Source organism: Phaethon aethereus (genome assembly GCF_964289735.1).
Source record: "Phaethon aethereus genome assembly, chromosome: 26".
Taxonomy (NCBI): domain Eukaryota; kingdom Metazoa; phylum Chordata; class Aves; order Phaethontiformes; family Phaethontidae; genus Phaethon; species Phaethon aethereus.
The window spans coordinates 368,459-384,345 of NC_138602.1; the positions used below are offsets into that span (position 1 = coordinate 368,459).

Sequence of the window (15,887 nt, forward strand, 5' to 3'; positions counted from 1 at the left end):
CTCATTTTGGGGTAGCACTTAATAAGCTGCCATGCTCACCGTGTGGGAAAAACCCCCAACAACTACCTAACAGATGCATTTCTGTTCTACAAAAATAAAACCTGTTGTGGTGGTTCTTCAGTTGATAGGAAAACATGGTTTCTGTACATGCTTTTGTAGGAAAAACATTAAATACTAGAGAGCACTTTATCTAGTACATAAATGCATTCAAAAAACATAACTACGAATCAGAACTGAATGCTGAAGCCAGACATTTGAGTAGGAAATTTGACACTGGAGTTTTTTACCAAGTGAGGTAATGGATCATCGAGGGCAATAATGCCTTGCTTTTAATGTCTTCAATAATTGAAGCCTTTGATGAAAATGTTTCCCCAAAACAATAAGGCTCAGAAAAACATGTAGTGTTTAATGAAGGTGGTCAGATTAGGCAGTCTAGTGATCCCTTCTTGCCTTGGGCTAGAATTAGGGAAACATTTCCAGCATTGTGGTCTTGTTGCAGACTTCGGTGAACAAGTGTTCCCCTGTAAAGAACATGCCTGACTAAGCGCTGGTGTAGTTGGTAGCTGTGAGTGCCTGCTGTCTCGTCGTTCCTGCCAGATGCCATCATCTCAGTTGGTCTCTCAGCCAGCAAGATTCCTAGGTCTTGAATACTGGAGGACTGTGTTCCTTCAGTGGATAGAAACTCTCATATGTTGCACAAGAGTGTTATCTTTTCTAGCTTGACTAACAGGACTGGTCATAGTTTGTTTTACTAGCATCTTTTCCCAGTCTCATTTGCCATAGCTGGATGCAATCTCGAATATTTGATTTTTTTTTTTTTCCACTCTGTTTTCTTCTTTGGTTGTCCCACTCAATATTTTTTTTTTTTCTGGAGCTTTGTGTTGTTCCTGGCATCCCTGTTCTCTTTTTTCCCCTGAGTACTCAGTTTTCCATCACCAGACTCCCATCTCTTATTTTGTCCTGTTTCTTTGTATCAACTTCTTTGGCTCCCCATTGTAGTCTTTTGCCAGCCATCCCATGTTTCCTCTGCACTTTGCATTGTTGTTGGATCTGCTTTTTTAATTGTTTGCGTTCTTCTCTCTCAGTACTTCAATCCTATATTGAGCACTTAATAGGCAAGTAGTTCTTTTCTGTTTGGTCCTCTCTGGTATCTGTGGAATTTGGCTATTGCCAGATTACACAATCAAGTCCAGCTTTTGGCAGATCTCCAAAGGGGAGGAACACTAATACAGCATTTTATTGACTGGTTTGACAGTCTTGGATAAGAGTAGTTTGGTATAATGCAGGCTACTTGTGGCTGTAATTATAGCATTAATGAATACTAAAGTATACCAAACATGGTATAAAGAAATGAACATCACTTTGAAGTAAAGGGTTAAAACCTTGGACCTTACACAAGTGGACCCTCCCACAGGCAGGTGATACTGAGGCCAAGGGAGTCAAGAGGGATCCCTGGCTTGTTTCAACGAACTCTGTTTTTGGGACAGGTGTGGCACTTAAGTATTTGACCTTCATTAGTAGATTATTTTCCACTTAGATTATCTGCCTTGTTCTCATTCATAATCCTTTTTAAGATTCAGCAGTATTTGATGGATAGAAGAACTTAGAAAATGAAGGGGAAAAAAAGAGCAGGCGAAATGCTGTAGTAAAGAGCTTTATTTCGTTATGAGTGTTACCTTTTGTAGAACAAGTTACGGCAGTCTTTCAAAATCAGTCTTGCAGTGTTTTTGCTGGGTCATCCCTCTGAGTTAGACCCACAGAACAGTGGAAAGAGGCTTTTCCACCCTCATAAATAAACGCATAGAGTTCGTGGAATAATTTTAGTGATTTTTATGTGTTTGAGGTAAAGTTTCACTTTTTCAGCTAAGCTGATCTAACAGCTAGCAGTTCCCAAATGGACAATCTCATCCCCTTTTCCTTATGTGGTAAGTCAAGTGCTTTACTGATGCTGCAACTGATTTAAGGAGGATTTTGTGATACTGTTGGGGGTTTTTTTTAGGTGCAAGGTAATTCTTCTTGATGGCTTTATATTTCTTTTTTATGGTAGCCTTTCAAGTTCTAGAAGTTTAAAAAAAAAAATTTCTTAAATGCCTAGTCTTGTTTGTGAGATTGAATAATTGCAAAGGTGAAACTTTTGCAAAATTAGCCAAAATACAGCTCTCCCTGAATCCTGTTATTTGACAGCAGTCTCGCTCTGCAGACAGACTTACATGTTGTACTCATCTTTAGCCCTACAGACAGGGCTCATATTTAGCCCTAGGGTTGCTGCCTGCATAATGTATGTGCAGTTTGTCTTCAAATATAGCTCATGTACAAGGTTTATCAGTTTCTTAAACTCTCAGGAAAGCTCACTTCTGCTTTACCTCCCCCCCCCCCTTTTTTTTTGTTACTAAGGTCATTGAGGTAGTTTTGAGGCCATTAAGGACAATAGAAAGCATACACTCATTCTAGAAATTCATTCTGTTCTTGAAGAATAAGTGTTGATGTGCTTATTTAGAAAACGGTGTCCTGCTAATACTTGAATTGGAACTTCAAGTAGAAAGCAGACATGCTCTTAAATTATGCAGAAAAGACTGGTCCCTCTAATAATATGCATGGAATGTTTGGTTTAAATTGTAGACCTGCAAATGTTGAAGATTTAGGACCTTTCTAAAGATTTCAATGATAATGAAATACAAGTATAATCAAGTGTCAAGAGTTGGGTGACCTTTAAGAAACAGGTATGTGGGTATGTACAGCAATGTATGTTTGCATTAATGCATTCCTATGGGGAAGGAAAAGCCTTTGCCTGCAAAACTTACACATGTTCAAAGTAAACTACCGCAACAAAGGGCCTTTTCTTCCTGACATACGTGCGTATGAAGAGAAAAGACAAATAGCTTTCAGATATCAGTTGTATTGTTCTTAGACACTCCTTTTTCCTTTTGAAGATCAAGTCTATATGTTACCAGGAACTGGTGGAAACAATTTGTGTAACTTGAGATTTAACTGGTTTAGGGATTCATTGTTGGTAAAAGCATCATAGAACATAACATTTTCATATTAGTCAATAATGAATGTGGTTGGAAAAAACCCAACGATTTCTCTCTTTACAGAAAAACCTGCCATTGCTCCACCTGTCTTTGTATTTCAGAAGGATAAAGCACAGAAGGTAAGGAGATGTTGATATGTTTTTTTGTTTGTTTTGTTCTGTAGCCCTGATTCATTCCATGGTGAGCAGCCATTTGTCTATATTGGTTTGAAGTTGAAGATGGATAATAGAGCATTAGCATTACTAACGGGTTTAGGGTGAAGAGGTACTGGAGGGCTAAAAGTGGGAAGATGTATGATGGTGGCATGAAATGGGTAGCTCTTCAGACAGAAGATGGACCAAATCTGGGAGAAAAAGTATCTTCAAAGCTGTATCTTGAAAGGAACAGGTGGTAAAGGAGTGCTGATAGTTGCAGTTGCATGAGAAAACTATAAGATTTCTTTTTCTGATAATAGAATTAAGACAAAGCAAAGCAAACTGTGGTCTAGATTATTGCTTTTCACCTCAGTGTATTTAAGTGTATCTCATATCTTTGGTTAGTAAGCTGTGAAGTGTCTAATTTCCTTGGAAAATAGTAATCCTGTTGCCTCACCTGTTCCCCTACCCCCCACCATGTGTTCCTGTCCCCTGCCTTTGGATCTGCGGTAGCGGTTACACAGTGTTGAGGTAAGTTGGAGCTGTGCCATAATCTGCTGGAAGGTGTTCTGTGGGTGAGCTTGTGTTGAACCAGGAGGCTGATACAACTCATCCAGTGGCTGCAGAAGGAGTAGAGCTCAGGAAAGAAGTGAGAGTTGAAGAAAGGAGCAGGACCTTCCCTTTAGCAGAAACTGCTACTAAATTGAAATAGATGTAATGGAAAACCATGGCCATGTGGACTGAGTGCAGTACAGTTTGTATGCCCTTTCACTTTGAAAGTGACACACAAAATATTATGGATAAGTGTAACAATATTTTTAGTACAAGAAATTTATAAGAATCTCAATATATTGTATTTAATTCTGCCTGGTTAATAGTAAAAGCTGTTAACATTGGGGAAAAAAAGTCAAGGTTACCCTTATTTCAGCTGAAGCTGGTGGGAACCAAGAGAAGCGTACTCGTACATGATTCACTTTTGTTGAATCACTGAATTTTTATATTATCTGTGCAATCAGAAAATCTTCTCAAATGTTTGAATAGAAATATTGAACCGTTTTGAAGCTGGTAACTTTGGTTTGGAGCGAGTACCAGAGTCGAGCTTTCTCATGGGTTTAGTAGGCATATTCCTCAGCAGGAGCTTGAAATCTTTTGTCAGCTTGGAAAGGATTTATATCTGCCATTCTTCTAATATTAGCTAATCAAATTAAATATACCTTAGAGTAAATACTTTTGAGATGTTCCAATTATATTTTTGATGGTAGCCATTTACATGTACTTGGGAGCAAAGGGAATGCTAGTGTTTGCACTATCAGTTTGGATTACATTGTTTCCTTCTATGACACAGCTCCCAGTCACCCGCTGTTGCTTAGACTGTTCCTGAAATCCCTTCTGAATTGCACCATGGTGAGTTTTCTCCCCAGGTGTCCTTTAACCTGGCAGAGCTTCCACAAGTTAGTCTGGAAGCAGTGAGCATAGTAATGTGCAACCCAAGCAGAGCGATGTGGTCCTTCAGTGCTAAGCTGGCAGTTCTTGTGCTTTCAAGTTCCTTGGTGTTGCACCTTCTGCTTCTGCACAGAGTGCATACCTCCACTGGCCTGCACACAGTGTGTGCCTTCAGGCTGTGCAAGCTCCTGTGTTGGGCTGTGTGATGAGTTGACCCTGTCTGGATGCCAGGTGCCCACCAAAGCCACTCTTTCACTCCCCTCCTCACCTGGACAGGGGAGAGAAAATAAAACAAAAAGCTCGTGTGTCAAGATAAGGACAGGGAGGGATCAATCAGCAATTACCATCATGGGCAAAACAGACTTGACGTGAGGAAATTAGTTTAATTTATTACGAATCAAATCAGAGTAGGATAATGAGAAATAAAACCAAATCTTGAAACACCTTTCCTCCCAGGGTTAACTTTACTCTCTCTTTCCTCTACCTCCTTCCCTCCAGCAGTGCAGGGGGACGGGGAATGGGGGTTGTGGTCAGTTCATCACACATTGTCTCTGCTGCTCCTTCCTCCTCAGGGAGAGGACTCCTCACACTGTTCCCCTGCTCCAGCCTGGGGTCCCTCCCACAGCAGACAGCTCTCCACAAACTTCTCCAACGTGAATCCTCCTATGGGCTGCAGTTCTTTACGAGCTGCTCCAGCCCGGGTCCCCCCACGGGTGCCGTCCTTCAGGAACAGGCTGCTCCAGCCTGGGTGCCCCCCATGGATGCCATTCTTCAGGAACAGGCCACTCCAGCCCAGGTCCCCCCCACGGGTGCCGTCCTTCAGGAACAGGCTGCTCCAGCCCGGCTCCCCCCCATGGGTGCCGTCCTTCAGGAACAGGCTGCTCCAGCCCGGGTCCCCCCCACGGGTGCCGTCCTTCAGGAACAGGCTGCTCCAGCCTGGCCCCCGCAGGGTCCCAAGTCCTGCCAGCAAACCTGCTCCAGCCAGGGCTCCTCTCTCTCCCCACAGGGCCACAGGCCCTGCCAGGAGCCGGCCCCAGCACGGGCTGCCCACGGGGTCATGGCCTCCTTTGGGCATCCCCCTGCTCTGGCGTGGGGCCCTCCCCGTGTGCGGGTGCAGATCTGCTCCCCCGTGGAGCTCCATGGCCGCAGGGGCACAGCTAGCCTCCCAGTGGGCTTCCCCAAGGGCTGCCGGGGAACCTCCTCCCCCTCCTTCGCTGACCTTGGTCTCTGCAGAGCTGTTTCTCACATATTCTCACTACTCTCTTCAGCTGCAGTTGCGCAGGGTTTTTTTCCCCCTTAACTATGTTACCCCAGAGGCGCTACTACCGTTGCTGATGGGCTCAGCCTTGGCCGGTGGCGGGTCTGTCTTGGAGCCAGCTGGCACTGGCTGTATTGGACACAGGGGAAGCTTCTAGCAGCTTCTCACAGAAACCACCCCTGTAGCTCCCCTCCCAAAACCTTGCCACACAAACCCAATACAGGCTGTGAGACAGATCTGTTGCACTCTGGTATGTCTCAAGAAAATATAAAAAATCTGACCTAAAGGCTTGATGTCTCTTTGGGCTGGCAGAGAGGATCCAGAGTTCCAGGGAGAGGGATCTGTGGCTTAGTCTTCCCAAGTGACTCTGAGGATGCTGAGGACTATGGTGATGCTGAGTGCAGGACAGCCACTGCCAAGGCACAGCCAGAAAGCCTGCCTGGTGGGGTGGAGGGGCTGTGTGTGACAAGGCCTGTAGGTGAGCCAAGTATCTTGAGGGCACAGGGGTTAGAAAGGAGCTAGGAATTGATCTAAATACTAAGTGCTGTTGGTGCTGGAGAGGAGGCTAGCCACAGCCAGTATGGGTGTGCAATAGGTCCAGCTTCGCTGGGGAACAGGGCTTGTTCCTTTGAAGCAGATCATGAAGAGTCTATGGGTGGCATCTGTCACTTGGTTGCCAATTTCCAAAGCGTAATACATCTAGTAACAAACATAAAAGCTTATGTTAAACTGTGTAATGTATGGAGATGTTAAGTTTTAAAAAGGCGGAGGAGGGGTGGCTAATAATAATTTTGGTAGCCTATGCTGTGTGTTTGAGACTGGAGAAAAAGAGTGAGAGAAGCATCAGTGCTGTGCTTCTTGCCGTTTTATTAAATAAAGGGCCAAAGCCTGCTTGTTGCTTGTGCCAGTAGCTGGTTTTTGTGCTGTTGATACAATACCACCAGAATATGGTGCTGTCAGATAAAAGTAACAGCCACTTAATACGTGCTGTATATATATACCAGAACCTAGCATTCAGGCCAGCTGAGTGTCCCTTTAATCCACTTAATCAAGAAAAGATGACTCAGGTTACACACTGACTGAGACCTTTCACTGTATTTTTGGAAAGACTAGCAGCAAAGTGTTACAGTTAATGGTTAACTCCATTACTGTTTTCATATAAGATGTCTGGGTAAGTGCATTTCCTGCCCCAAAAGATTATCCTTATTAAAGTTAACAAGGAAAATCTATTAATTGAGGAGTTTCTCCTAGAGCAAGTTTTTGAAGAAAATGCAGAAGTACCTTCAAAATAGTTGACAAACAAGACACTTCTAAAATATGTAATTTCCTCTATGTAAATTTAGAAAAATGTCTGTCTAGTCAAGTTGACTTTTTTGGAGCTGTAAGCAAAGTGCGCATGGAGGCTTTTCGGTGCCAACGCAGCAGTCTGTCTGTAAGCTGAGAGTGAGGAGAAGGCATTGTATTGTGTATTCAGTTAACTGTCCATGGTGATTGTTCAGATGTTTGCCTGGTGCTCTTCTGCATCAAACAGGACATCCTGAGCAGAATTATTTTGTTGCAGTGTGTACAGGCCCTCTCGGTATTAGGCCTGGATTGATAATATTCAGTGGTCTTAACTGACTTTTCTGGAGCTAACATTGTCTACGATTAAGTTAAAGAACATTCTTTTTCTAGAATTCTCTACTTAAGTTTGTGCTTATAAGGTGTCAGATGTCTGTTTCTCCATTAGAAGTTGGAAAATATTCAGCATGTTGCAGGACAAGATGCATACTAGTCTGGAAGCTAATTTTTTAACTGGTTGTTCCAGCTAAGGTTGTATACAGTTTAGTAAAATATCAGAACCTGCAGTTTGTCATGTTTATTTAGAGGGGACAAAAAGTACATGGTGTTCAGAATGATGCCTCTTAATTTTCCTTTCAGTAAGGAGGTTCTGGTTGTTTTCTTTTGCAGTTAAAAAGACAGGATTAGTCTGTCCTTGTTTTCATTATACATATTAATTAACGGTGGATGTAAAGTTGGCTGTTTCCATATTTGTTGAGTGAGTCTCCATTTTCATTATTTTAATATCTCCTTAACTCTGAGACCTATTTTTCCAATGTGTGAAATAGAGATAGTTCTTGCAAGTATCTGAATGATAGCTTCCAAGTATCTTCCTTGTTTATACACTGCTAGTCATTTTTCTGACAAGCAGAGCTTCTGGTACTGACATTAGTTGCAAAATTGCATCAGCTTAGGAAGACTCACAGCTGTTAAGACCTGAAAGCAACATAAAGTCCTACCTTGCTACGTTAAGCATAGAATATTAACTGCTACTCCATTATCTATCCTGATACATGAACTATATCCGTATATATGAACTATACTGTGCTGTTCATAGCATTTTTTTAACTAAAAATTTCAGTTGAAAGATACAACTTATTCTATCATTAATTTTTGTCACTTATTAGACTTGCGTTTCTGCTCTGAAACTAATTTTAACTTCTGTCATAAAACCATTGCATGACCATTTCTGGAAATAGGTTACTCGAAGTCATTTTATGAAGTTAACTTTTAACATACATTTCTGAGGTCAAAGTATTCTGAAGTCTTTCTTGCATTTATGCATTTTTAAGTCAGTATAATAGTTCAAGAAAATTTAACCAGTAGTGTTATAAAGAAACAATTTGTCCAAAAATCCTTTTAGTGTCCTTTGTTCTGCAAGTGTGAGCTGTGGTCTTCTTCCTGTCATTGTTGATTCTTGTGCTACTAGGATCATCATGACTCCCTAGTTCTGAGTGCTATAAAAGGTAGATACTCAACTCTGATTTAAAAAATATTTTTGCACTGTAAAAGGAGCCATTTCCTATTATGTAGCTTGCACGTTGTCACCAGCGTGGGTTGGGGTAATGCTAGAGTATAGAAAAGAATGCTTTATTTCTAGATTGTTGTATAACGATTGATTGGTGTACTGCTTTCTACAGGTGAACTGGTAGTGATGGGCTTTTAAGGATAGCTCTGAAAGAAGATAAGTTACGTGGTATTTGGGTCATATCCCATACCTAAGTGGTGCTGCAAAATGATGCAAAGAGTTTAAGGAGTAACTGGCACCTGGGTTGTAAAGGTAAAGGGGTAGTTTGGGAGTGAACAAGGATCTTAACATCCTTAAGTTGTTAGATCTGTCATAATGATCTTAACTGTGGAGTTTTAAAAATAGATGTGGAGTTGTAAAAGTGATTTAAATGATTAGAAAGATTGCATTTCCATGTTGTCTGGAGAGCAAGATCATGAGTTTAGAAAAGAGGAAGTTGTATTAGACAATGCATGAAGTATGGATTGTTTGAAGTCCTGGTTTGGTGTAGTGTGATCTGGAAATGCTTGGTTTTTAGTGGTTTGAGGAGGTGGATGATTAGAAAATGTTGTTTGTGCTATGGGTATGACTTGTAGATTTACGATGGTGGCAGAGAGAGAACTGTGGAGGAAGTAATTTGTGTAGGGAGAGGCAACAATATCTCCTTTTCCAAGCTCTCTTAGCATTGTTAGGTTTTCCTAACCTCTTGGCAGTTGTGCTAGTTGAACTGTTGTAAGTCAATAGTATACTTAAGGAGTTAAAATTAATGCTTAAGAGTTCGTAATTGTGAATATATTGCTACACTGCTGCACTTAGAAGAGCAATCATAAATTTATTTGGAGAGGACAGTTGTACAAGACAAACCCCTTAGAGGGGTATAGAGAGACTTACAATGTCAAAGTATAATGTATTTCTTCATGTCTCTCCCTATTTCCTGCAATGCAGAGGAATCCAAATCTCCCAAGAAGACTTTCACACATTTAGTCTAGGTGTGTTACTTTTGTGTTTTAGTATAATAGATCTTGTTTGATCTGGCTGAGCAAGGTGAGTTTGTGTAGGAGGCTTCCTAACATTATTAATCTCTCCATTGATCTTTGCCTTAATATTTAAGAGACAGGAACAGATTTCTGCCAACTTCTCCCTGAGCTGTACTTAAAAGGAATGTTTCCTCTAGAGAGGGGAGGCTCAAGGGGAGACAAATCATCACAGACATAAAACATTGCAGCAAATGAACTGTTCTTTACTAGCTCCAAATAACTTAGAGTTCGAACAAGATCTTGGATCAGAATTTATGAATTTAGGAGATTGGGAAACACTTTCAAGCATGACTGAAGACTAAAATGAATTTTAAGAGCTTGCAGTTTCCCTTGGATATGCTTTTTTGAGAACAGCTGTACAAACTTCTGTCTGGAGCAGATTTGGTTTGCCAAATCCTTGAGGGCTTTGCTGGTTTTGTCTTCCATGACTTAAACCACATACTATTTACAAAATTCTGAAACTTGCAGTAGTTTTTGATCCATTAAAAAAAAAAGTAATTTTATGTGTTGACCTGGCCAAGAAATTATCATCTTGGCATCAGATTTTTCTGCATAAAAGTGATGATTGGCAATAATTGTTTTTTTTTTTTCTTCTCTGAGTCTTGGTGCACATACTCCAGCTTTGCTTAGGATAGAGATCAGATTTATGCCAGAAGGTTACCTTGCTTATTTCACTTCTTAAAATACTTGCCATGTATTACAAGAATTACTAAAATCTGATGCATGTTTACTTAGCCTACTTTGAAATGTTCTAAACTGTATTGATATGAGTTACTTGCACAGTAATTTATTGTCATTTCCACTTCTAAGTATATAGCACAAGTCTGCATTGAATGTTCTTGCCTCTTCTTTCATTATTAGCGATTTTGTGATCTGTAGCTGGAAGTCAGTCTAAACTGCTGGTAAGGCTCCTTTTTCTTGCTTTGAATTTCTCCAGCTGCTTGCCAAAGCCAAGCATGTTAGCTGCTGCCATCCGCCTGATCCTCTGACAAGGGGTTCAGCAGGATGGGCTTTTTGTCTCCTTTAGTTTTGTGTTGGTTTTTTTGAACCTGTTATATTTAATTTGATGCCTTCCAGCTCTTGCTCTGTGAGAGCCACTGCATTGCCATCCTATATGCCACTCATGCTTTCATAGTTATATTCCTGCTTCTTTTCCCTCCAAATTCTGTGTATTATGGCTAAAGAATAATAAGGCATTTAGCTATTTTTATGTGGAAACACTTCTGTACCCTCTTCCTAAGCATTATTTTGCTCCTTATGGACACTGTGTCTTCTTAGTTATCTTCATCCCCAGAGTCTGTCTGTCTACAGTTTCCTAATCCGTTACCTGTTGCATCTAGATCCCTGGTGATGGTTACTTATCTTGAGGCTCATTCTGGCTGTTGACGCGGGTAGTCACCCCCATCCCCATTTCCTAGTACTGTTCTGGTTATAGCTTTCAGCTTTATAGCTTTTATATTTTCCCCCCTGTGGTTTTTAGGGGCTCATCACTCTCCCTGTGAGTTCTTCAAAGGCTGCGTGAATAATGGCAGGGTTGTCTCCAGTTGGACTGGGACTGTGGTCTGTTCAGTCCTACTGCAGTCACCTCCTCTGTAGTGGTCTGGAGAGCCAGACCACTGGAGAAGTGGGAAGTCTTTTAGTTAGGAACCCAAGCAAAGGTAGTTATGTTGCCGGATCTCTTCTGATCTCCAAGCTGAAAGCTTGTATATTCTGGTAACTATTGACAAGGCGCTAGAGGTTTAAACGTTAAAACTGTTCTGCATGTTTCCTGAAAACTAGGAACCTGACTGGATCAGCAGGACTCAAGTTACCTCCCTTGCAGAAGGGAGAGCTGCTTTTGTATGCATGGCCATGCTCTCTCTGCTCAGTGCAGAGGAACTTCCTCCGGCCCCATGGATAGCCGCAGAAGGTTTAGCAGGATTGAAGAGGGGTGGGGGAGAGGTTTGTGTTGTGAGGTCCATGGGGAGGATTTCGGGTAGTGGGGTGAGAGAACCAGAAGTCACATGCAGCATAAGCCATGAGAAAAATCAGATCTTCAGTGCTGCTGCTTCCATAATTGCCTTTTTGGTTAGTGCAATGCAGGTAACTTGTGACTTAATTCATGTACTTTTTTTTTATTGTTGTCTGCCCTTGAAGGGGAAGAAAACAGTGTGACGTTTGGAATGCTGTTAACTTTGAAAGTGAGGCTTAGAATAAAAAAGGGACTAGGAGCAACAGGCATAAAATGGCAAGTGGAAGACTGAGGTGTTTACCCCTTGTCTTTATGTATGAATAACATACATATGTTCACAGAATCATTAAGGTTGGAAAAGACCTTTAAGATCATCAAGTCCAACCATCAGCCCATGTTGTAAGTACTGTGGCCAGTTCCAGATAGCCTTTCCATGTTGTTCTTCTGAGCCAGAGGTAAGAATAGCAGGGTGCTAGACTTGGTTTAATTTTTGGCAGCAAATGTTTCTTTAACCCTCCTCTCTCATTCTGTGGGATTTTAAGTTAGTGTTTGGGTCTGTTAGTAACAGCTTCATGTTAAAACCAGGAATCTTTGAAAATACAAAAATCCAGCATTTACCTGACTCCAGCTTTACCTGACATAATGTTATTCCCATTGACTATTTCGAGCCTTAATGATAGTAATTTCTTATAAGATTTAAAACTTGAGTAACTTCACTGAACTGAACTCCCTGGTAAAATTGCCTGTATTGCTGTCTTTTAATAATTGCTTCTGTCTGAGGACAGGCCAAGTCATAGCTGAAGAACTTTGGGCCCTTAAGATTTAAAAGTTGCTGTTTATTTTTGTGGTTGCTGTTCACTCAGTTTTGCATGGACCTGGGCAGTGATGAGCATTTTCAGTCCCTCTTCGTTCTACTGAACACTTTTTGAAAGCAAGCTAAGGTTATGTACTTCTGAGAGACATCTTCACCTAACTGCTTGATTCTCCAGATACTTCACTATAAGACACAAGGAGACTTGGCCCGCAGATCACACCTGGGAGAATATCCTTGGCCTGCATATTATCCATGGACTATAATTTAGGCCTTTATCACAATACAGTTGTTCAGGCTCAAATTTTTTATATTTTTCATTCTTCAGATGTGCAGAATATGGTAATGCTTAATTTTTGTTCTACAAGTGGAGAACTGCAGCATTAAATGATCTGAAGAAATGTAAAGAGTCTGTGGCAGAAGTTCAGTAAATATGAAATGCCATTAGTATGTACTTGCTATCCTATTACCCCCCTCCTTGAAATAGATATGCAAACTTTTTAATTTACAAAAGAAAACACAGGTGTTGCTTTTCAGATGATTCACTGTCATGTGAATATGAAAGGATTGTGTATCTTGTGTGAATGTTATAATAATGAATTTCTGTGGAGAATTTTATAATCAACCCCACCTCCCTCAAATGTGGGCTGAAGAAGCAGTGAAGGACAGTTGTTTACAGTAATTGTTTATTTAATTCTTATGGCTGAATCTGGGGGTAAAACCAATTAGCTGTCCTTTAGGCCTTGAGAGAATGAGGAGTTAAACCGAAACAACCCCATGGCTGGCAAAATGCTCTTTTGACAAGGACACTGACACTTGTAGCTAACTTTCAAAACAGTGCATTTTCTATAACTGATGCTTTTTGTGGGGAGGGGAAGCTAATTCAGTCAGCAGGTTCTGTTACCTGGTTTGTGCATATTTTAACTGGTGTCTCAGCAGCAAGCAGTTCCTTCTGCCATACTGAGAAAACAGTGGAATTCAAAAAGGGATTAGCAGATCCTCTCACTAGGACAACTGCTCTCATGTTGCAGCCTTGCATTGAAGGGACGTTGTCTTTTCTGCTCCCAGTCCCCTGCAGAGCAAAAAGGTTTGTCGGATTCAGGCGAGGACCCCCAGGGAGAGGTTGAGCCCCCCCACCATGGTCTGGGTCACAATGAATCAGCTGGTGAGCACGACTCTGAGCACCCTGCTCCCACTGTTGCCTCAGTCAGTGCTACCCTGAGTCTCGCTTCTGAAGCCCAGCTTGCTCCTATTCAACAAGAACTGGCAGGGGTAAGTGTGAACCTACCAAGTACTTCTGCTGCTGAGGGGATTAAAGAAAAAAGTCCCTTCCACTAGGCGGAATCTGTTACTATTAACTTTAGGTAGTGGTAGTGCAGCTCACTATCTGTCTGCTTCTTTGATCTCAAGTGTTAGTCCCTTCTAAGCCATTGTTCCGATTAGTAGAAATGAAATTTGTTTGGAACTTGCTGGTGGGTGTGATTATAGAAGACTCATCAGGTATTAATTTTAAAATTTAGGTTGTAAACTGTGTGTTTGCTAAGCATAAGAGCTCTTCTAAATGAGTGAGAAAGTGGGTATATATGAGGGATTTGCTTCAAGCAGTTAGGGGGGATTGTTTATTCCCTCTGAGCCATAATGCTGCAGCTTGACAAAGTGAGCAGCTAATGCTGTGTTTCTGCTGGATATAAACAGGAGCTTGTCCTACCAACCTATAATGTAATTAACAGACTAAAAGCAGCACAAAAGATACTAAAGCAGAATTTTGAGTTTAGGTACTTGCGGGGGGGGGTGTGTGTGCGGAAATCAATACCTTGAGGTAGGAAAAGTTGTCAGTACTGTTAATTTAAGGTTTTTCTACTGGTGGTGCAACAAAATATTTTTTGAAAGATTAGATGACTAAATGACTGCTACCATACAGTCTTTCAGAGCAATTTTGAAAGTGTTCCTAATCTTTCTGGTTGGTGGACTGTGTTTTCTTGGTGCGGGTGGGTGTCACCACACACACTAGACATGTACTCTTTGATAGATCTTTGCCTGTTAAAGCTGCTCCACACAATACCTGCACACTTTTCTTGCACTAGTTTGTTGTTTTATTTGTGGGTTGTGGGTATGTTGTTGTTTTGTTTGGATTATTTTGTTTTAAGAATGGGCCACTTAAGTAAACCCATTGCGAATGGATTGTCATGACAGGGTACAGACAGCTGTAGGTTAAGCACCTTTCGGTGTCCAAAGTATTGCTTGATGACCTGCTGCAGAATTTTTTCTTTTTTTATAGTTAAAGTGTTCAAGGGTTAATATTTTAAAATATAGCTGGTAAGTGTAATCACAGCCTTTTCTGTCAGTTTCCCATTGTTCAAAATTGCTGGTCTTACTAGAACTGAGAGAACTGTATTAACCAGACATTCAGGAAAACTGCAGCAAGTGGTCATTATCTTAGACTTGTTCTTAAAGAGCAGAAACTAGTACCTCGGTTAACCCAGATCTGAAAGAAATTTAAGAATGAAAAATGCTGTTGGCGAATGTATGCAGGAATTCGTGGCTGTACACAACAGAGATCTATGCATCTTTGAACCTTACTCCAGTCACCTAAATTTATGGAATAGTACAGTACTCAGTATAGGCATATAACTGGCCTTCATATGCACTGGCAAGCATTCTTCAAATTATCCAAGTTTCTTAGAGTAAAACTGTCTCTTACCTTGAAATATACATAAGGTCGATGCATCTTCAGAGTGCTTATACTGGTTTTCCAGAGCAGAAGGTTTCATGTAATCTTCCCAGGACCTTGGGAAGATAGATTAATTAAGACTGAGTTCTCAAGAAGAGACACGGCATATTTCTTGTTTACTTGGTATTGTTTGTACATGCGCAGGCAGATATTTTTGCTAAGCTATTAACACAGGCCAGAGATACAGCATCTTGCAGAGCTGATTATGATGTCTTGACTTTAAGCTGTGTAGCCAAGCCAGCCTACAGCAGCATGTAGCCATGCCACAGGACTCCATTGGTCTGGAGGTTCTAGAACAGCTTTTAAGCAACAGCCATGGCAGTTCAATAATTCTTGTATATGTGCAGAGTGTCTGGATTGCAGACTTGCTGTACCATGCTCTGAAGTCCTTTTATATAAGGCTTTCTGCATCTTAAATGTATTTTTCAGAGATAAACACTCTAAGTGTACTCTTACAGATTTCACCTAATTACATTGACCTTTTTTGCTTTACCTGAATTCTTCCTTGCCTTCCCTGTTTCTTCTCATTATTGTGAATAAAGAAAAACTGACAAATTTGTTGAAGTTTGAGTAAGTTCTTCTCTGTTAGTTTATTGTAACAAATGTGTGAGGAAGTAATGGCTGTAAAGAAGCAGTGTTTGTACTTCAGTATGGGATGGTTAA

General features: G+C 41.1%; 1 protein-coding gene across 1 annotated transcript in view; it reads left to right on the forward strand.

Moving 5' to 3' along the window:
- Positions 1-15,887, forward strand: part of RANBP3 (RAN binding protein 3) — a gene marked incomplete at its 5' end in the record, with an annotated part of 57,016 nt that overhangs the window by 7,026 nt on the left and 34,103 nt on the right. The window contains 2 exons of the mRNA XM_082010873.1: positions 3,096-3,151; positions 13,562-13,765. Coding sequence (XP_081866999.1) covers positions 3,096-3,151; positions 13,562-13,765 — 260 coding nt within the window. The remainder of the gene's footprint in view (positions 1-3,095; positions 3,152-13,561; positions 13,766-15,887) is intronic.